Genomic DNA, 22,832 nt, shown 5'->3' with positions numbered 1-22,832 from the left:
AGTCCATTCAGAACAAGAATGCTCAAGAGACTAGCTTTCCCACAACACAGCTGTGAAGAGAAAAGCGTAGTCCTTAGCAACTCTAACCAATGAGCATGCCACAGACTCCAGCCAGCTCTAGCATGTACAGAATTGAGTGAGCAGTACCAAAACCAATTGTTTTACTCCACTATAATGTTAAAATTTGTAGCCATATTGACACTGTATTTCACCATATTAACATACACTCACAAGTCAACTGCCTTTAAGGACAGGCTGCTAATAAATAGCAATGTCAAGTGATTAAAAATAAAAATAGGCCTTGGGGGGCACATAACGCATGAATTGGGTATAACGTGCCTACCTCTGCCATTTTTCATTAAGCATTTTAACACAAGCAAAAGAACCCAAATACGGTCTCCTAACAAGCTATTATAGGAACATAAATATGCAATTAGGCCTTAATGCCATGTCAGGTTAAAGGACTTTTATGTTTAACAATACTGCCTCAGAATGGGAACAGGCACAGAAAATTCCTAAACATTATAAATTAATAAGACAATCTAAAGAAGTTCTCTAAGAAAGGTGCCTGGCTGGCTCAGTTAGTGAGCATGCAACTCTTGATCTCAGTTTTGGGAGTTCTAGCCCATACTAGGTGTAGAGATTACATTAAGAAATTAAAAAAAAAAAAAAAATTCCTCTAAGAACCAGTTACAGGCTAATTAACCTATAGCAAACTATTTTATCAAATGGCTCACTTTTCCCCTGTTGATGCTGACCATGTAATTTAGTACTTCTGAAATAAATACCATCATAATACACCATTATCTTTCTGTACCCATATTTCCAAATCATTTGTATACTCAGTACTGTTAGACTAGATGGGTGGTTCTATTAACAATACAGTCCATTCTCAAGAATTCTCTAGACAAGGGACGCCTGGGTGGTTCAACAGTTGAGTCTGCCTCCGGCTCAGGGTGGGATCCTGTAGTCCCAGGATCAAGTCCCGCATCAGGCATTCTGCATGGAGCCTGTTTCTCCCTCTGCCCATGTCTCTACCTCTCTCTCTCTCTGCTCCTTCTGCCTATGGCTCTACCTCTCTCTCTCTGTCTCTCATGAATAAATAAATCTTTAAAAAAAAATTCTCTAGATGGGTGAAGTTTATCTATGAAACAAACACTTTTACCTTCCTAATTTGTAGGAAAATTTGACAAAATATGTATTGTTCTTCTGTATTCTTAAATTATCTCGTATCTGTTCCTATTCATACCAGAATGCCAGGTGACATCTAATTTGACATAAAACCTTATTTTTACATCAAATTTTAAAATAAAAATTCTTATGATATCTGAAAAAAATACTGGTTTTCCTTGAGAAATATGTACTATCCTCAAGGAATGGTGGAAAGGAAGCTAGGTTATGAGAAAGCCATTACTTTAAAACAATACTTTCCAACCTGGTAAGTTATACCCAGATATTGGAATGCCTTTATGTCCTCAGTAAAGTGATCTGTTAAAATATTTTCCAAGCCTCTCTAAAAATGGAATCTTCTTTGTAGTATGCCTTGGAGAAAAGGGAAACACAGTTTTATACCATTTCTCTGATTTGCAGCCTGTTCAAAAGTTAAGGGCACAGAACAGCACAAAGAAGAAAAATTCTTAAAGACAAAGTAAAGGCAATCTGCTGATTCTCTGGTTACTCTAGAACTCCCACAGGATTAAGTCAGGTAAACACTACAGATTGACCAGTATAGTCTGAGAATGGCCACGCTCTGTGCCTAAAATTTAAAAACTTTGGGGACGCCTGGGTGGCTCAGCAGTTGAGCGTCTGCCTTCAGCTCAGGGCATGATCCTGGGACCCAGGCTCGAGTCCCACATTGGGCTTCCTGCATGGAGCCTGCTTCTCCCTCTGCCTAGGTCTGTGCCCCACCCCCCTCACTCTTTCTCTGTCTCTCATGAATAAATCAATCTTGAAAAAAATAACTTTTAGGCTTTGTTCACTTACCAATCATATCTAGCATGACACTTAGAAAAGAACAGACCAACTATCTTTACTAGGGATATGGACAGCCTGAGAGGTGGTAGAAAATGGGATTTTAAGAGAAAACCTATGGGGTGCCTGGCTGGCTCAGTCAGTAGAGCACTGGACCCTTGATCTCAGGGTTGTGGGTTTGAGCCCCACATTAAGTATAGAGATCACTTAAATAAAATCTTAAAAAAAAAAAAAAAAAAAAAAGAGGAAGGAGATGCGTGGGTGGCTCAGCCAGTTAAGCATCTGCCTTCAGCTCAGATGATCTCAAGAGTCCTGAGATCAGGCAGCCCCTGTGGCGCAGCGGTTTAGTGCCACCTGCAGCCCAGGGCGTGATCCTGGAGACCCTGGATGGAGTCCCATGTCAGGCTCTCTGTATGATGCCTGCTTCTCCCTCTGCCTGTGTCTCTGCCTCTCTCTATGAATAAATGAATAAAATCTTAAAAAAAAAAAAAAAAAAAAAGAGTCCTGAGATCAAGGCCCACACTGGGCTCCCAGCTGTGGGAAGTCCGCTTCTCCCTTCTCCCTCTGCCTATAGCTCCCCCAGCTTGTGCTGTCACTCATTCTGTCAAATAAAATCTTAAAAAAAAAAAAAATACTTAGAAGATTTTTTGCAAGCTAATGTTGCTACATAAAAAGAGGAGAGAGGAATGCCTTGGTGGCTGAGTGGCTGAGTGTCTGCCTTTGGCTCAGGGTGTGATCCCGGGGTCCTGGGATCAAGTCCTGCATTGGGTCGCCAAAGAGAGCTTGCTTCTCCCTCTGCCTAGGTCTCTGCCTCTGTGTGTCTCTCATGAATAAACAAAATCTTAAAAAAAAAAAAAAAAAAAGTGACCAGAGAGGCATGTTGGTGACCAGATGTTTAAAGGACTCTTGGGATCCCTGGGTGGCGCAGCGGTTTAGCGCCTGCCTTTGGCCCATGGCGCGATCCTGGAGACCCAGGATCGAATCCCACGTCGGGCTCTGAGTGCATGGAGCCTGCTTCTCCATCTGCGTATGTCTCTGCCTCTCTTTCTCTCTCTCTCTGTGTGACTATCAAAAATAAATAAAAATTTTAAAAATAAATAAAATAAAGGACTCTTGGGGGCAGCCCCAGTGGTGCAGCGGCTTGGCGCTGCCTGCAGCCCAGGGCGTGATCCTGGAGACCCGGGATCGAGTCGCACGTCAGGCTCTCTGCATGGAGCCTGCTTCTCCCTCTGCCTGTGTCTCTGCCTCTCTGTGTGTGTCTCTATGAATAGATAAATAAAATCTTTAAAAAAAAATAAAAAAAAAATAAAGGACTCTTGGTTTTTGGCTCAGGTCAATTGCAGGGTTGTGAGATCAAGCCCCCAATCAGGATCTGTGCTGAACATAGAATCTGCTAAAGTTTCTCTCTCCCTGCTTCACTTGCTCACTCTCTCAAATATATAAATCTTTAAAAAACAAATAAATAAAAAGAGTGACCAGATAAAAGTCTCCTTCCTCACTGTGAGGTAGGCTTGAGAAGAATATACATTCAAGTCAGATCTAGGGTCTGACTCTAGTTCTATGACTTAGTGTGTTTGACCCTAAACAAGTAACATAAGCCCTAAGTCTCAATTTCTTCATGCTCTCCCCAGAGGAGTACTACCTACTGTATAGTATTTTTTTTTGGAATCAAAAATAATTGGGACGCCTGGGTGGCTCAGCGTTTGAGCGTCTGCCTTTGGCTCAGGGCATGGTCCTGGAGCTCCAGGATCGAGTCCCACATGGAGCTCCTGGCATGAAGCCCGCTTCTCCCTGTGCCTGTGTCTCTGCCTCTGTGTGTCTCTCATGAATAAATAAAATCTTTAAAAATAATAATAATAATGAATGTGAGGGAACTCTAACAATGTTACTTATAATCCAACTGAATAGTTTTTGAACTGGAGAAGCAGGACCTCTCTACTATACTATACCTTATTATTCAAAGTCCAAATTAATAGAGCCAGCAGATCTTCTGTCTTTGATCACTATCATTAAAGATTAAGACATGGTAGCTTTTTAAAATTGAGGCATTCAGTTTTTTTTCCATAAAGAACTCCTAAAACCCAATAAGCAGCCCAGTGGCGCTATCATTTAGCCAATTCACTTCTGGTTACCATGCCTGTGCTGGCTGGAGTGCAAGGACCTGCACATAGGTAAAATGTAGTTTTACCAGAATGAGCTGCAAATACTGATAGTGGGTCTTTGAAAATCTAAAACTGATGAGAACTCTTAAAGTAGTCTGTCAGTTATATGAACTAATAACTATTAACTGGAATATACCTGTAGTTATTAATATCAACGTTAGATAAGCCTTACGGACAGTAGAATCCTCAAATGATAGTACCACTCAAGTCAGACGTGCCAATTATGTAAATGCTAGAGGCTTATACATCTTGATGGAATTGAATCAAAATTAAACCAGTGATACTACACAAAGCATCCCACAGTTTATGTTCTAAGTAACAAAAACTTCGGTTTAGCAGCCAAAGCAAGCATGAAATGAGGGGGAAAGCAGCAAGAGGGCTAAATGTTAAGTTTTTTGTTATCTTTTGGAGGAGGCTAATTTAAAACTAATGTAAATAAGCCTCTGAACACTTCCTGAAGACTAAAAGTAAAAGAGAGTCACCAGAATTCTTTCACTGTGGTTAACTGCCTTCATTTAAATGGCATGCCTGCTTAAGTGTACCAACTCACTGGATTCTACTGTTCTAATCCTGCTTCCTAAAGCAGAGAATAGGAACCATGTGAACAGTAAATTAAATAATCCAGAGGCATGCAAGTGAACATCCATTCAGCATTCTCTGCCAGCCTAGCCCACTATTTCCCTACCTACTCCACCAGCCCCCATCCACCTTTATTGGCTAGTATGTATAAGTTACTGATAGCTAGCCAAGTCTCAGAAATCAGAGAAGGCCTATTTTGCAGTTAGTAAAAGCGTTAGTTTATAAGCCTGAAGACTTGCATTTGACTTGCTCAACTTATCAAAATCTTCTTAAGCTATCCCCATTTTCATTTAGCCCTTTTCTAATCCAAAGGCAGACGGAAAATCCTGAATGGAAGGCTGACTTTTACCCATGATTAGTGAGTCAAATCCAGAATGTACTCCACCCACTGCAGCTCTTGCATATCCCGGTTACCTTCACCCTCTTTCATCTGTTCTTCTCTTTCTCGTGTTTCTTCATTAGCAGCTATCTTAACTTTGTCTTCAGGCGATTTCTCAGGAGCCCCCCGGGGTACCTTGGTCTCAACCCCATCTCCAGCTGCCTCAGACTCTTCTATGGACAGCTTAGTTTCCTCCTGGCTAGGAACCAACTCTGCCCTGACCTCCTCCTCTAGTCCTGAGCCATCTTTTGTTTCTGTCAGTTCTTCTACATTAGTCTGTTGTTCAACAGGAGTCTGATCTCCTGCAGCTGACAATCCATTGACTGTACCATCCTTAGGGAGAACTGTGGCCTCCTGCCCAGGCTTCTCAGAGACTTCTGACCCAGCTTCTGCAGCTGAGGCCTCTGCAAGCTCTATTGTCACCTTTGGTGACTCTTCAGCAGGAGGCATTTCTTGCCCTACCAGCTGCTCAAGAACAGCCCTTCCTGGCTCATTTTCAGAGGCAGCTGCTACCTGCTCCTTTGGCTCATTCCCACCCCCAGCCACTGGCTTGACTGCTGAATCTATAGGCTCTGCTTCTGCCTCCACTGCAGTATCCTGCTTTTCAAGAGTTGTAACAGGCTGCTCTCCTGAAGCTTCTTTTGGCTTCTCCTCTATGTTCACAATTACTTCTCCCTGCTTCTCCTGACCTTTTTCTCTGCATTCATCTTGCACGTCAGTTCCACAAACTGATTTTCCTTCCTCAGCATCTGGGGCTTCCTGTTCTGGCTTCCCAGAAGTGACCTTGGCTTCATTCAGTCCTTCTGGTGCTGCTATTTCTTTTGCCTCAGTGGTTTCAGTTAACTGATCTGGAGTGGACTCAACTTTTTCCTGTAGTTCCTCTGCAGGCTCACTTATATCCATGTCTTCTCTTCCACCCTTCTCCATTTCATTCTCCTGCTCTTTATCAATTTCAGGCTTTACCAGAGACTGGTCTTCTGGTTTTTTTGCTTCTTCTTTTTCTCCCATGGCGTCATAAACCTGTTCTCTCAACTCTTCCCTTGCTTCCTCTACATGGTTAAAGAACATGAAGCATAAACATGTCTTCGAATTTAGTGATAAAGGCATAAATGGAAACTAAAAATACATTCCCTTTAAACCCTCAAACAGCCTGGCTTAAATTTTAGCAGATGGCCTAAAAAATTATCTGCCCCCTTGAGAAAAGCAAAGGGAAAAGTCCCAGATAGCAGAGCAACTTATTGCAAAAGAAACCCAAGCTCCTTAAATTAGATATTGTTTTTACTTGAGCATTTTGATTATCAGTTAGGTTAAGAGATGCCAAGCTTTATGCTCTCCTCTAAACATTATAAACCTCCAACTAATATGTAAAACTCTAGTAGCCAAACTCCACTAAGAAGTTACTTTTCTTAGACAAAAAAATGTAAAAATACTCCAGAAGCACTGCTACTAAAATAACTGAGCTGGGGATCCCTGGGTGGCTCAGCAGTTTGGCGCCTGCCTTTGGCCCAGAGCGCGATCCTGGGGACCCAGGATCGAGTCCCACGTTGGGCTCCCTGCATGAAGCCTGCTTCTCCCTCTGCCTGTGTCTCTGCCTATCTCTCTCTCTAGGTCTATCATGAATAAATAAAATCTTTTAAAAAATTAAAATAAAATAACTGAGCTGCGCAGACTTTTAAATATTTGCATTAGAAAAATATTTAAAGTTGCTATATATTTAAAATGTCAATTTAAATGACCACATTTATTGGGGAAATTCAGTTTTCCTTTTACAAAAGCCTGCTGTCAATTTCAGTAATTGGCTATCTCCACACTGTAGTCTCCACCAGATGCAGGTACGACCCAATGCAACTTAGGAGAAACCATCCAGGACAGGGAGAGACCTACTCCCATCACTTGTACACAAGAAATAAACGTCGCATCTCCTGAACGTCACACGCAACTCCACATACCATCTATGTTATCATTATTTTCTACCAGAGATTCATCTTCTGTTTTTTCTCCTTCCTCCTCTTCCACATGCACACCTTCTAGGGCATTTCCCAACACACCATTCTCCATTCTAGAACAAAAGGACAAAGCACCAAAGTTATGATAGTTAGAACCTAATGGTTTTTCTACAACAGAAATTATAGTGCTATATTATAAAAGCAACAGAAAAACAATCAAGTGCAGAGAATATAAACTTTAAGTATTCATTGAAGAAAAGCAGTGACCAAAACTAATATAAATTAAGGCCATAAAAGCACTCAGAAAAAAAAAGCACACCCCTCATCCACCTGCCTAAAAAGCACCGATGACTATTATCAAAAGATCAATTTAGGGATCCGGTGGCTCAGCGGTTTAGCGCCTGCCTTTGGCCTGGAGTCCCAGGATCGAGTCCCCCATCCAGCTCCCTGCATGGAGCCTGCTTCTCCCTCTGCCTGTGTCTCTGCGTCTCTCTCTCTCTCTCTCTCTCTCTCTCTCTCTCTGTCTGTCTCTCATGAATAAATAAATAAAATATATTAAAAAAAGATCAATTTATATTCACTTTACCATAGGGCCGTATTTCTCAAACCTTGTATCTACCCCATATTCCTCTAGTTGGCTTAAAAACATTCTGGCAAGACTTTCCTGACAAATCATCAAAATGACCTACAAAATACTTACCAGAACTGGATTAAATGAGGCATAAAATATTTGCTAGTTTGTGTACCCTCAATAGATTTTATTTTGGTTAATAAACTCCAGTGAAAAATACACAACTTTCCAATAGTTAAGACTGTTTTATTTACTAAACATTTTCATATGGTAGTGTTTTCAAATTGTCCTTCATTCAGTCCTGGCTGAGGATGACTGTTCTGAGAGTGCTTTTGAAAATTCTCGCTCTAGAGGATCCCTGGGTGGCGCAGTGGTTTGGCGCCTGCCTTTGGCCCAGGGAGCGATCCTGGAGACCCGGGATCGAATCCCACGTCAGGCTCCCAGTGCATGGAGCCTGCTTCTCCCTCTGCCTATGTCTCGGCCTCTCTCTCTATATGTGTGTGTGTGACTATCATAAATAAATAAAAATTAAAAAAAAAAAAAGAAAAAAAAAGAAAGAAAATTCTCGCTCTCTATTGGACCTTAATAAATTACTGACCATTCTCTAATAGAAAGATCTCTGCTTCAAAAGATCCTAAAAGTCAAAACCAAGCATAAGTTTACTCTGCATCAAGTGCCTTCCAAAACTTCCATCAATATTTTGCATTCCTTCTAAACCCCCTTTCTTAGTGAAACCAGTCTTACCTGCCTCATATAAAGTTGTGAAGGTAGTAAATAATCTTGGCAAAAACTGAAACTTAAGTTTTTAAATAGACCATTAATGCGATTCAAAATACCCTACTTAGGGGATCCGTGGGTGGCGCAGCGGTTTAGCGCCTGCCTTTGGCCCAGGGCGCGATCCTGGAGACCCGGGATCAAATCCCACGTCGGGCTCCCGGTGCATGGAGCCTGCTTCTCCCTCTGCCTATGTCTCTGCCTCCCTCTCTCTCTCTCTCTCTCTCTCTCTATCATAAATAAATAAAAAAATTTAAAAAAACAAAAACAAAAAACAAACAAAATACCCTACTTAAACACTGCAGTCTGAGGGACGCCTGGGTGACTCAGCAGTTAGGCGTCTGCCTTTGGCTCAGGGCATGGTGACAGAATGCAAGGATGGAGTCCCACATAGGGCTCCCTGCGTGAAGCCTGCTTCTCCCTCTGCCTATGTCTCTGCTTCTCTCTCTCTCTCTCTCTGTCTCTCATGAATAAATAAATTGCAGTTTGTGGGGCACCTCAGACTCTTGCTTCTGGCTCAGGTTATGATCTCAGGTTTGTCAGATGGGAGCCCCACATTGGGCTCCCCCCTCAGCAGGGAATCTGCCTAAGGATTCACCCTCTCCCTTGCCACCCCAAACCCCGCACTTGCTCTCTCTCAAATAAATCTTAAAAAATAAAAACAGTGCAGCTTGAAAGACATACCTTGCCAACTCCAGAAGGGATTTCCCATAGAAAAAGAAGGCTTCTCCACACTCATTAGCTGTCTCTCCATACTTCTTACCTCTACAAAGAGAATAAACATGAAAGATCTAAATTAACATCTAACCTGAAATATTTCTAGTTCTTTAAATTATAAAATGACATTTCTTCAGGGACACATCCTTCCAGGAAACTAATACTTCCCCCTTCTCGTGCTTTCAAGTTAAGGACAAAGGGACTTTAAAAATGTATGGGGTGCCTGGGCCGTTCAGTTAAAGGTCTACTCTTGATTTCAAGGTTTTGAGTTCAAAGCCCCATGCTGGGGGGTGCCTGGGTGACTCAGTTGGTTAAGTTTCTGACTTTGGCTCAGATCATGATCTCAGGGTTCTCGGATTGAGCCCTGTGTGAGGCTCTGCACTCTGTGGGGAATCTGCTTGTTCCTCTCCCTCTGCCTTTCCTCCAGATCATGCTGTCTTTCTAAATAAAATCTTTAAAAACAAAGCCCCACTGTGGGCTCCATGCTGGGCATGAAGCTTTTTTTTTTTTTTTTTTAAAGATTCTATTTATTCATGATAGAGAGAGAGACAGAGAGAGAAAGAGAGAGGCAGAGACACAGACAGAGGGAAATCAGGCTCCATTCAGGGAGCCCGACGCGAAACTCTATCCCAGGACTCCAGGATCGCACCCTGGGCCAAAGGCAGGCACTAAACCGCTGAGCCACCCAGGGATCCCCTGAAGCTTACTTTATAAAAAGAGCTGGGGGCAGCCCAGGTGGCTCAGTGATTTAGTGCCACCTTCGGCAGAGGGCCTGATCCTGGAGACCCGGGATTGAGTCCCATGTTAGGCTCCCTGAGTTGAGCCTGCTTCTCCCTCTCCCTGTATTTCTGCCTCTCTCTCTCTCTCTCTTCTCTCTCTTTCTCTCCCTGCATGGAGCCTGCTTCTCCCTCTGTCTGCCTGTATCTCTGCCTCCCTCCCTCCTTCTCTCTCTCATGAATAAACAAATAAAATCTTAAAAAAAAAAATCTTACACACACACACACACACACACACACAATGTAGAAAGTTAATATAGTGCCTGGTCTTTCTCTCTATATATATAAGTGACATCAATTTGCTACAGTTATAGTATATAATCTAAGAGACAAACTACATTAACAGGTGTTTTTCCTCCCGTAAGATGAATGTCAGTATAGCCCAGAACAGTAACGGGACCTTTGGCTGAGACCTGAAGAATGAATCAAAGTAGAGATGCCTGGGTGGCTCAGCGGTTGAGCATCTGCCTTCAGCTCAGGGCGTGATACTGGAATCCCGGGATGGAGTCCACATTGGGATCCCTGCATGGATCCTGCATCTCCCTCTGCCTGTGTCTCTACCTCTCTCTCTCTCTCTCAAGAATAAATAAAATATTTTTTAAAAAATGAATAAAGTATGTAGAAAGTATCGTGTTATAGAGCTAACAGCTTATTCCCTGGAGTCAGACTACCTGGGTTCAAATCCCACCTCTAAACTTTTTTTTAAAGATTTTATTTATTTATTTATTCCTGAGAGACACAGAAAGAGGGGCAGACACACAGGCAGAGGGAGATGCAGGCTCCATGCAGAGAGCCTGATGTGGGACTCGATCCCGGGACTCCATGATTACACCCTGAGCCGAAGGCAGGCGCTCAACTGCTGAGCCGCCCAGGCATCCCCTCACCTCTAAACTTTAGCTATATAAACCTTACATTTCATATGCTTTTACACATCTATAAAAAAAAGAAATATTTTATAAACTGCTTAAAGATCTACTCTAGGGATCCCTGGGTGGCGCAGCGGTTTGGCGCCTGCCTTTGGCCCAGGGCGCGATCCTGGAGACCCGGGATCGAATCCCACATCAGGCTCCCAGTGCATGGAGCCTGCTTCTCCCTCCGCCTGTGTCTCTGCCTCTCTCTCTCTCTCTCTCTATGACTGTCATAAATAAATAAAAAATTAAAATAAATAAATAAACTCTTTTAATAAAAAAAAAAAAAAAAAGATCTACTCTAAAAATTGAATAATTGCCTATAAGAGTATTTATTTTTATTTTTTTAAAGATTTCATTTATTCACTCATGAGAGAGAGAGAGAGAGAGAGAGAGAGAGAGAGAGGCAGAGACACAGGCAGAGGGAGAAGCAGGCTCCATGCAGGGAGCCCGAGGTGGGACTTGATCCCAGGACTCCAGGATGACACCCCGGGCCAAAGGTAGCATTAAACCACTGAGCCACCCAGGGATCCCCCAAGAACTTCAAGTTTTAAAATTAAGTCCCAGAACAGGGGAACCTGTGTAGCTCAGTCAGTTGAGCATCAGACTATTGATTTGGGCTCAGGTCTTGATCTCAGTTTTATTTATTTTTTTTTCTTTCTTTCTTTTTTTTTTTTTTTTTTTTTATTTATGATAGTCACAGAGAGAGAGGGGCAGAGACACAGGCAGAGGGAGAAGCAGGCTCCATGCACCGGGAGCCTGACGTGGGATTCGATTCCAGGTCTCCAGGATCGCGCCCTGGGCCAAAGGCAAGCGCTAAACCGCTGCGCCACCCAGGGATCCCTTGATCTCAGTTTTAAGTTTGAGCTCTGCACTGTGGTCTGCACTGGGCATAGAGCCTACTAAAAGGACTATAAAAAGTCCTTGGAAAACAAACGACCTTACTCAGTAAAAGCAAAGACTGAGTGAGATTTGCTCAGTGATATGTAAGTCTTATCATTAGTTACAGGAATAAACTTGTACGTGAAAAATATCCAGTCTTTTAAAACTCCTCTCCCTCCCCAGCCCCATAAGAAACTTTTTTTTAAAAAAGATTTTATTTATTTATTTATTCATGAGAGACTTAGAGAGAGAGAGAGGCAGAGACACAGGCAGAGGGAGAAGAAGCAGGCTCCATCCTGGGATCCTGACATGAGACTCGATCCCGGGTCTCCAGGATCAAGCTCTGAGCCAAAAGCAGGTGCTAAACCACTGAGCCACCCAGGCTGCCCCATAAGAAACTTTTAACACATTGGGATGCCTGGGTAGCTCAGCAGTTGAGCATCTGCCTTTGGCTCAGGGAGTGATCCCGGGGTCCAGGATCAAGTCTCACATCGGGCTCCCTGTGAGGAGCCTGCCTCTCCCTCTGCCTGTGTCTCTGCTTCTCTCTGTGTGTCTCTCATGAATAAATAAAATCAAAAGAAAGAAAAAAGAAAAGAAAGAAAAGAAAAGAAAAGAAAAGAAAAGAAAAGAAAAGAAAAGAAAAGAAAAGAAAGAAAAGAAAAGAAAAGAGAAAAGAAAAGAAAAGAAAGAAAAGAAAAGAAAAGAAAAGAAAAGAAAAGAAAAGAAAAGAAAAGAAAAGAAAAGAAAAGAAAAGAAAAGAAAAGAAAAGAAAAAAGAGGGGTAAAAGAGGGGTCCCTGGGTGGCACAGTGGTTTGGAGCCTGCCTTTGGCCCAGGGCACGATCATGGAGACGCGGGATCGAATCCCACATCGGGCTCCCGGTGCATGGAGCCTGCTTCTCCCTCTGCCTGTGTCTCTGCCTCTCTCTCTCTGTGACTATCATAAATAAATAAAAATTTAAAAAAAGAAAGGAAAGGAAAGGAAAGGGAAAGGAAAGGGAAAAGAAAAGAAAGAAAGAAAAGAAAAAGAAAAAGAAAAAGAAAAAGAAAAAGAAAAAGAAAAAGAAAAAGAAAAAGAAAAAGAAAAGAAACCTTTTAACACAACATAGCACATCATAGCAAAACACAATACTTACAAAAGACTAGCTGCTTCCTGGAATGCATTGACAGCTGCTGGAATATCCCCCATCACCAGATGTTTCTGTCCTAAACCCAACAGTTTCTTAGCTTCATTATCCACATCCAGGCTGCAAGAAAAAAATATTTTTTCAAGTATCAAATACTTAAAACAACAACAACAACATTTGTTGAATACCTGTTACATTTAAACCATTTTGACTTCTTTCAAACTTTGACCTCTCCAGCAAAGCTTAGTTAACTCATTTATTCATCACTATAAAAGCAAAAGAAAAGAATGCCTGGGTGGCTGAGCGGATGAGCATCTGCCTTCGGCTCAGGATAGGATCCCAGAATCCCGGGATCAAGTCCCACAACAGGCTCCTCAGAAGGAGCCTGCTTTTCGGTCTGCTCTGTTTCTACCTCTGTATGTGTCTCTCGTGAATAAATAAATTAAATCTTGAAAGGAAAGAAAGAAAAGAAAGAAAAGAAAGAAATCCCAAAGCAATATTCTCAACAGCTTTCCTAGATTACTTTCTCTTAAGGTTTATCTACTCACAAAGCCCATACTGTATGTCACTATAAACATTTGCTAATTAAGCAACAAACAAAAAAGGAATCTAAAAGAACCATAAATTCATACAGCAAGCTTTACTACCTCTAAGAAAAATAAATGAAAAATATGTAGGTAGACAGAGCAAAAGATAATGTGGAATTGACATAAAAGGGCAAATAGATGAAATGGACCAGAACACAAAAACAGATACATACTTACAACCATTTGAAATTTTGACAAAGGTACCAAGACAACTCAATGAGGGAAAAAAAATCATCTTTCTCAACAAATGGTACTGGAATAATTGGATATCCATATGCAATAAAGTAAACTTCAACCGTCTATCATACCACATACAAAAATTAACTCCAATGGATTAACAGACTTTCTAAACGTACAACTAAAAGCCCTAAAAATTGGGCACCTAGCTAGTTCTGTCCATGGAACAGGAAACTCTTGATCTCAAGGTTATAAGTTTGAGCCCAACACTGGGTGTAGAGATTACTTTAAAAATACATGAATTAAAAAAATAATACAAATAAATAAAAATAAATAAAAATACATAAATATAGGGGATCCCTGGGTGGCTCAGCAGTTTGGCGTCTGCCTTTGGCCCAGGGTATGATCCTGCAGTCCCGGGATCGAGTCCCACATCGGACTCCGGGCATGGACCTGCTTCTCCCTCCTCTTGTGTCTCTGCCTCTCTCTCTATCATAAATAAATAAACCTTAAAAAAAAAAAAAAAAAACCATAAATACGGGGAGGCCTGGGTGGCTGAGCAGTCCGAGCGCCTGCCTTTGGCTCAGGGCGTGATCCCAGGATCCAGGATCAAGTCCCACATCGGGCTCCCTGTGAGAAGCCTGCTTCTCCCTCTGCCTGTGTCTCTGCCTCTCTCATGAATAAATAAACAAAATCTTTAAAAAGGGGGGCGGGGAATCCCTGGGTGGCTCAGCGGTTTAGCGCCTGCCTTTGGCCCAGGGTGCGATCCTGGAGTCCCAGGATCGAGTCCCACGTCGGGCTCCCTGCGTGGAGTCTGCTTCTATCTCAGCCTCTCTCTTTCTCTCTCTATGTCTACATGAACAAATAAGTAATTTAAAAAAAATAAAGATCTAAATCAGCAGAAATATTCAAAAAGAATAGGCAAGTAACGAATGAGGAGCAGAACTAAGTAACTTTCAATTCTGATATTTTACTCAATATGAAAAACCAGGGTGCCTGGGTGGCTCAGTTCAGCACCTGCCTTCAGCTCAGGTCATGATCCCAGGGTCCTGGGACGGTGACCCTCATCAGGCTCCCTGCTCCATAAACTACAGACAAGTATCTTAATATTCAGTCTCAACTGTTATCTATTAAGAATAATACTGCCCTTAAGTTATATAGTTCTAGTTTATATTCCAAACATCAATCTACTGTACTGTAAATAATCTTACCTCTCCACTTTATCTGCAGAGGTAGAAGGAGCAGGAGCATCTTCTTCAATCCTGTAATGAAAAATTAAGGGAAAAAAAATAAGATGAAAGCTATTCTAAGCCTGGAAATTAAATAAATTAAGAAAAAAATAAAGCCATAATAGAGCTACCATTTATTAAGTGCCCAATAGGATACTAAGATCTCAAAAGTATTATTCACCTACATAATCAAATTTAATCTTCACTCAAATATCTGTTAAATGCCTATTTGCTAGCATGAGAATACTACAGTAAACAAAATGGTCACATCCTAGCTTTGAGTTTAGGATCAGGTGGAAAAGAGTGAAATATGTTATAATCTAACATATGCATTCCTAAAAGCCTCACATTCTGTTAAATTGCTCACTAAAACTAAAGTTCTTAAAAAAAAAAAAAAAAACCCAAAGTTTCCATGAATATTCAGTTTTGAAAAGTTTGAATAAAGATCTTTAGGGGGATCCCTGGGTGGCGCAGCGGTTTAGCGCCTGCCTTTGGCCCAGGGAGCAATCCTGGAGACCCGGGATCGAATCCCACATCGGGCTCCCGGTGCATGGAGCCTGCTTCTCCCTCTGCCTATGTCTCTGCCTCTGCCTCTCTCTCTCTCTCTCTCTCTCTCTCTCTCTCTCTCTCTCTCTGTGACTATCATAAATAAATAAAAATTAAAAAAAAAAAAGACAAACTTGGAGAAAAGAACTGCTTAAAAAAAAAAGATCTTTAAAAAATTTTGTTGGGTTTACTGAAAAGATTTAGAAATAATGACCAACTCAGTACCAATGAAAAACCCCACCCCCAGATACTCAGACTATACTCCAAAAAATATATTTCTCACTAGAAGGAACCAAAACCCCATTGAAAAATAATAGATTCAGGATGCCCAGGTGACTCAGCAGTTGAGCATCTGCCTTCAGCTCAGGGTGTGCTCCCGGCGTCCCAGGTCGATGTCCCAGGATTGAGTCCCATATCAGGCTCCCCTCAAGAAGCCTGCTTCTCCCTCTGCCTATGTCTCTATCTCGCTCTCTGTCATGAATAAATAAAATCTAAGAAAGAAAAGAAAAGAGAAAAGAAAAGAAAAAAAGATTCTAAGCCAAGGCACAGAAAGTACAAAGGTGAATTTGGCTTTCATGCCAGAAAGCAACGAAGCTGTATCCAAGTCGTCATATATATTTACATTCATGCAAAAAGAATTATAAAGCAAATATGAGGAATCCAGGGAAAAGCAATAAAAGTTTTCTTTATAGAAGTTTTACAACTTTTCTCTAAGTTTGGTATGTGTAATAACGTACAAAAATAAAAATAATAATGTACAAAAAAATTACAAAAGTACACTCAAGAGTCGGCCTGAGGGATCCCTGGGTGGCGCAGCGGTTTGGCGCCTGCCTTTGGCCCAGGGCGCGATCCTGGACACCCGGGATCGAATCCCACATCAGGCTCCCGGTGCATGGAGCCTGCTTCTCCCTCCGCCTGTGTCTCTGCCTCTCTCTCTCTCTCTCTCTCTGTGACTATCATAAAAAAAAAAAAAAAAAATTAAAAAAAAAAAAAAAAAAAAAAACAAGAGTCGGCCTGAATAAAATCTCACTGGTCAAAAAGTGTCAATCTGAGCATCAACAAAAATAATAGCTACAATGGATTAAAAGCTTCAAATATTTAAATCAATGAGTTCTCTAACAAAAACAACTTATTAGTTTTCTTTGGAGAATGACAGGAAACCACTGCATTATTTTGAAAATTGGTAAATAAGAGTGCCTTGGGTGGCTCAGTTGGTTGACCATCCAACTCTTGATTTTGGCTAGGGCCATGATCTGAGAGTCATGGGATCACCGGAGACAGGCTCTAGGTTCAACAGGAAGTCTGCCTGGGATTCTCTCTCCCTCTGCCTCGGCCCTTCCCCCTGTCACACCCCCGTCACACCTCCCTAAAATGTTTTTTAAAAATTTTATTTATTGGGATCCCTGGGTGGCGCAGAGGTTTGGCGCCTGCCTTTGGCCCAGGGCGCGATCCTGGAGACCCGGGATCGAGTCCCACGTCGGGCTCCCGGTGCATGGAGCCTGCTTCTCCCTCTGCCTGTGTCTCTGCCTCTCTCTCTCTCTCTATCATGAATAAATAATAATAAAAAAAAAATTTAAAAAAAATTTTATTTATTTATTCACAAGAGACACAGAGAGAGAGGCAAAGACATAGGCAGAGGGAGGAGAAGCAGGTTCCATGCAGGGAGCCCGATGTGGGATTCAACTCTGGGATTCCAAGATCACACCCTGAGCTGAAGGCAGACGCTTAACCACTGAGCCTCCCAGGCAATCCCTAAAAAATTTTTTTAGCTGGTAAATAAAGTGAAAGAAAAATTTACAATCCACTTGTATTTGCAATTTCTTCATAATACAGTTGTACTTTATTTAAGATAGGTTTTAAGACATGGTTGTTAAGTTACTAGTAGGAACCCTATAGATTGACCCCCATGCACTTGCTATTTAAATCCTTGGCATTTGTACCTGCTCTAATCATCAGTTTTCAAATATACCCCAAAGGCAGATAAGGACATACATCATTTCTAAATGTGCCCCACAAAGCATGCTAGATCTCAAAAAAGAGCTAAGAATTCTGTTAACTGGTGAAATGGAGAGGGGCACCTGGATGGCCAAATCGGTTTAGTGTCCTACTCTTGATTTCAGCGTAGGTCTTAATCTCAGAGCTGTGAGCTCAAGCCTGTGTTGGGCTCCATCCTGGGCATGGAGCCTACTTAAAGAAACAAACAAAACTGGTGAAATGGAGAAAAGAATAGTAGGAAAAGAGGCAACCTTACTACTAGGTACTTTACAACCAAGTATTACCCAGAAGCAATAAATCAGAATTGGGAGTACATATAGCAAGAAAGCTAGAACTATGAGAACAGAAGCTATAGAAGATAAAAGGGCTCTCCTATGTAGAAAATAACTAAAAACTCTCCAAAAGTTTAAAAACACAAACAGAATGTAGCCTATTAGTTTTTTAAAACTGGACTTTCTTCTTGTTTAGTTATAACAAATTTATGAAAAGAGATGAGTAACATATGCAATATGTTAAACAGATAAAAAGATAAATGAAAAAATAGCTTGCTCAATTCAATAGATATTTAAATCCAATAGATATTTTAATTTTAGTACCTACTGTGTGCCTTGGAGACAGTCAGTCTCCAACCAAACAGTTAAAAAAGCAGAAGGGACAGGGAGGCATCTGGCTGGCTCAGTCAATAGAGTACGGGACTCTTCATCAGGGGGTTGTGAGTTCAAGACCCACGCTGGGTGTAGAGACCACTAAAAAAAAAAAAACTTAAAAACAAAACAAGACAAAACCAGCAGAGGGGACAGCTTATTTAGAAAGACAGAGAAAGGCAGAAGATATTATAAATGACAGATGAGGGCAGCCCCGGTGGCTCAGCGGTTTAGCGCCGCCTTCAGCCCGGGGAGTGATCCTGGGGACCCAGGATCGAGTCCCACATCAGGCTCCCTGCATGGAGCCTGCTTCTCCCTCTGCCGGCGTGTCTCTGCTTCTCTCTCTCCTCTCTGTGTATTCTCATGAATAAATAAATAAAATCTTTAAAAATAAATAAATAAATAAATGACAGGTGAGAATTATATTGGGAGTCTGAGTCTTAGAACATACTTCAAAGATTTAAATTTTAATTTTAAAAATTTGCCAGTTACTTTCAGGAGAATTCAAACTCTTTGCTTCCAACTCCTAATCCTTCTGTGAATTAGCAATAATCTTGCCTCGGATATACCTCATTCATTGGCTACGATATTGCCACTGCACAAAGCTAATCCTTCTGTGAACATTATATTGATCAACAAGTTTAATGAAAAGCCCCGAGGAATGGGGAAAAAACTGGGTTGAAAATAAGCAGACACTTTATAGCTAGATCTATAGGAATGAGGAATAGTTTAAAAGGCAGTACACTTCAGGAACACCTAGGGAGCTCAGCAGTTGAGCATCTGCCTCCAGCCCAGGGCGTGCTCCTGGAGTCCCGCATCAGGCTCCCTGCATAAAGCCTACTTCTCCCTCTGCCTATGTCTCTGCCTCTCTGTGATGTCTCTCATGAATAAATAAATAAAACATTTAAAAAAATAAAAGGCAGTACTTCTAGCTGCAGGTAAGCAAGCAGATAATCTGCCCAGAATCTTGGAATGATGGCTGTGGATCCTCACCTACAAACATTTTGTCATACATAGTTATGTTCAAATAGTTCACTAAGGGGTTATTTTGGCCAGATTCTAATAGAAGCTTCTCAAATTACCTGTGGTTGAAGGACCAGATTTTTATTTTTTTCAAAAGACTTTATTTATTCATGATAGACACACAGAGAAGAAAGAGAGGCAGAGACACAGGCAAGAGGGAGAAGCAGGCTCCAAGCAGGGAGCCTGATGTGGGACTCGATCCCGGGACTCCAGCATCACGCCCTGGGCCGAAGGCAGGTGCTAAACCGCTGAGCCACCCAGGGATCCCCAATGTACAACAGATTTTGTTGTTTTGTGTTTTATTTTTTTTTTTTTAAACAGTCACTCCTAGAGATGTCTGCTTCTCCCTCTGCCTGTGTCTCTCATGAATAAATAAATAAAATCTTAAAAAAAAAAAAAAAAGTCACGCCTTGCTGGGTTTTTAAGTTTTTTTTTTTTTTTAGGAATCACTTACATCCAGGGGATCCCTGGGTGGCGCAGCGGTTTGGCGCCTGCCTTTGGCCCGGGGTGCGATCCTGGAGACCCGGGATCGAATCCCACATCGGGCTCCCGGTGCATGGAGCCTGCTTCTCCCTCTGCCTGTGTCTCTGCCTCTCTCTCTCTCTCTCTCTCTCTGTGACTATCATAAAAAAAAAAAAAAAAAAAAGGAATCACTTACATCCAACATGGGGCTCAAATATAAAACCCCAAGATCAAGAGTCCCATGCTCTTCCAACTGAGCCAGCCAGGCACCCCATTAGATGAATTTTTATAAATACTCCAAATTTTTATACTTCTCTCTTTGTAGACTAGTAACAACAGATCTTTGTAGACTAGTAACAACAGATCACAAACCAGTCTAGGATCACCCAATGTGACAGTAACACAAATATCCAAATAGAATGGAATATGAGCACAAAAACAAACACATGAGAGAAGCCTGGGTGGCTCAGTGGTTAAGCCTTTGGCTCAGGTGGTGATCAAGTCTCCCTCTGCCTATGTCTCTGCCTCTCATGAATAAATACATAAAATCTTTAAAAAAAAGTTAAAATAAAGGGAGATACTCCCTAACATTAAACACACACACAGGGATCCCTGGGTGGCGCAGCGGTTTGGCGCCTGCCTTTGGCCCAGGGCGCGATCCTGGAGACCCGGGATCGAATCCCACGTCGGGCTCCCAGTGCATGGAGCCTGCTTCTCCCTCTGCCTGTGTCTCTGCCTCTCTCTCTCTCTCTCTCTGTGACTATCATAAATAAATAAAAATTAAAAATAAATAAATAAATAAACACACACACACACACACACACACACACACACAGGAATGCTGTATATACATGCTACAAATATTGAGGCACTCTACTGGCAACAAAAATACACAAAATGTTTTATACCCCACATAGATGAGGGTCAAAGTACTATTTTTTTAACTATTAGCCATAATGGAAGTTAACAGATACCAGACTCACCCACCCACCTCAAACAACTAAAAAATGGCCAAGAACATGAAATATCAGTTTTCAAACAATGAACAGCTAGTAGCACAGAACACTGACCTGAGAGAAGAGAAATAAATGAAATAAGCCCTGTAAATGTCCACAACTTACTGCGTACAGAATTTTGTCCATAGCACAGAACCCAAAAGGGCTGTCTTATAGAACTGAGACAAGAATTTGGGGTTTGGAGAGGTCGAGGTGGCTAGAATACACAGGTTTGAGACAGCAAGCTCCAGATATCTACAGAAGGTTCTCTCCAGTCTTTGGCTAACTGCTAATCAGCTTCTCCATGAGGAAACTTAGGTAAGAGTTACCAAAAAAGAGATCAATCTTTGGAGATCACACAGGGTCGACAATAGTTCACATTCCCAATAGCCAGGGTACAAAGACCTGCACTACAGAGGGCAAGTACCCCTTTAGTAATAGAGTTTTAAATCCACTAAAGACAGATCCAGGACTGCCTAATAAAACTTAAGGCAATCCTAACAGGACTGAACTGTTTCCAAGTAACTGCATCCCAAAATCAAAATATAGCCAAAGGAATTAAAAAAACAAAACACAAAAACCACCACTCGGCAATAAACCTCACAATGTCTGATAAGTTATGTAACAGGCAAACAAAGAAGCAGAGAATTAAAATTCATAGTGAAAAATAAATAAAATAAATAAAATAAAATAAAATAAAATAAAATAAAATAAAATAAAATAAAATAAAAATAAAATTCATAGTGAAAAAAAGGTAATCATAGAAACAGACCAGAAAGGACATAGATGATAGAAATAGATGAGGACATAAATGCAGTTATTTAAATGTATTCCAAATAAATAAATAAATAAATAAATGTATTCCACATGTTCAAGAATGTAAGGAAAGCAGGACGAAAAATAGAAGGTATTTAAAAAAGAAAAAAATTATATTTTTCTCATATAACACTTCTGGAGACAAAAATATACTTAATAAGGTTAGCACTGATCAGACTAAACAAGAATATTATTAGGAATTTAAAGACAGGGATCCCTGGGTGGCGCAGCAGTTTGGCGCGCCTGCCTTTGGCCCAGGGCGCAATCCTGGGGACCCGGGATCGAATCCCACATCAGGCTCCCGGTGCATGGACCCTGCTTCTCCCTCTGCCTGTGTCTCTGCCTCTCTCTCTATGGCTATCATAAATAAATAAAAATTTTATAAAAAAAAGGAATTTAAAGACAGCAGTGAAAATTATACAAAACGGAAACACAAAGGCTTAAAAAACAAAAACAGAACTTTCGGGCACCAGGATGGTTCAGTCAATTAAGCGTTCTGAGTCTTGATTTTGGCTCAGGTCATAATCTCAGGGTCATGATATTGAGTCCCATGACAGGCTACATACATGCTCAATGCAGAGTCTGTTTTCAGTTCTCCTCCCTCTGTCCTCTCCCCCCGCCCCTCTAAAATAAACTTTTTTTTAATAGAACTTCATGAGTAGGGAAGCCCGGGTGGATCAGCAGTTTAGTGCTGCCTTCGGCCTAGGGCCTGATCCTGGAGATCCTGGATCAGGTCCCGTGTCAGGCTCCCTGCATGGAGCCTGCTTCTCCCTCTGGCTGTGTCTCTGCCTCTGTGTGTCTCTCATGAATAAATAAATAAAATCTTAAAAAATAATGTCATGGTCCCGGAATCCTGGGATTGAGTCCCACATCGGGCTTCCCGCAGGGAGCCTGCTTCACCTCTGCCTAGGTCTCTGCCTCTGATGAATAAATAAATTTTAATTTTAATTAAAAAAATAATTTCAGGGGATCCCTGGGTGGCGCAGCGGTTTGGCGCCTGCCTTTGGCCCGGGGCGCGATCCTGGAGACCCGGGATCGAATCCCACGTCGGGCTCCCGGTGCATGGAGCCTGCTTCTCCCTCTGCCTATGTCTCTGCTTCTCTCTCTCTCACTGTGTGCCTATCATAAATAAATAAAATTTAAAAAATAAATAAATAAATAATTTCAGGATCCCTGGGTGGCTCAGTGGTTTGGCACCTGCCTTTGGCCCCGGGCGCGATCCTGGAGTCCCGGGATCGAGTCCCGCGTCGGGCTCCCAGCATGGAGCCTGCTTCTCCCTCCTCCTGTGTCTCTGCCTCTCTATCATAAATAAATAAATCTTTAAAAAGTAATAATAATAACTTCATGAGTATGAAACACTAAACAGACTAACAAATGTGGATTAGAGTCCTGAAAGGATAGGGGTGGGAGAGAAAATATTTAAAGGAATGGAGGAAGGGCGCCTGGGTTGTTGAACGTCTGCCTTTGGCTCATTTAGAAATCCTAGGGTCAGGGATCCCTGGGTGGCTCAGCGATTCAGCGCCTGCCTTTGGCCCAGGGCCCAATCCTGGAGTCCCAGGATCAAGTCC

General features: G+C 41.8%; 1 protein-coding gene and 1 pseudogene across 2 annotated transcripts in view; both read right to left on the bottom strand.

Annotated features, from left to right (window-relative positions):
- The window catches only part of LOC121481573 (nuclear autoantigenic sperm protein), a 41,415-nt gene that overhangs the window by 5,014 nt on the left and 13,569 nt on the right, over positions 1–22,832 (bottom strand). The window contains exons 2-6 of one of the 2 annotated variants that reach the window (XM_041739050.1): positions 14,766–14,816; positions 12,800–12,910; positions 9,067–9,147; positions 7,041–7,150; positions 5,127–6,140 (exon numbers count right to left, since the gene is read on the bottom strand). In XM_041739050.1, coding sequence (XP_041594984.1) covers positions 5,127–6,140; positions 7,041–7,150; positions 9,067–9,147; positions 12,800–12,910; positions 14,766–14,816 — 1,367 coding nt within the window. The remainder of the gene's footprint in view (positions 1–5,126; positions 6,141–7,040; positions 7,151–9,066; positions 9,148–12,799; positions 12,911–14,765; positions 14,817–22,832) is intronic. The other variant, XM_041739051.1, reaches the window with a different exon arrangement.
- On the bottom strand, positions 18,406–18,575 carry LOC121481721 (annotated as a pseudogene).

Source organism: Vulpes lagopus, chromosome 23 (assembly GCF_018345385.1).
Source record: "Vulpes lagopus strain Blue_001 chromosome 23, ASM1834538v1, whole genome shotgun sequence".
Taxonomy (NCBI): domain Eukaryota; kingdom Metazoa; phylum Chordata; class Mammalia; order Carnivora; family Canidae; genus Vulpes; species Vulpes lagopus.
The sequence above is the reverse complement of the archived record's forward strand: the minus strand, read 5'-3'. Positions and strand labels throughout refer to the sequence as shown.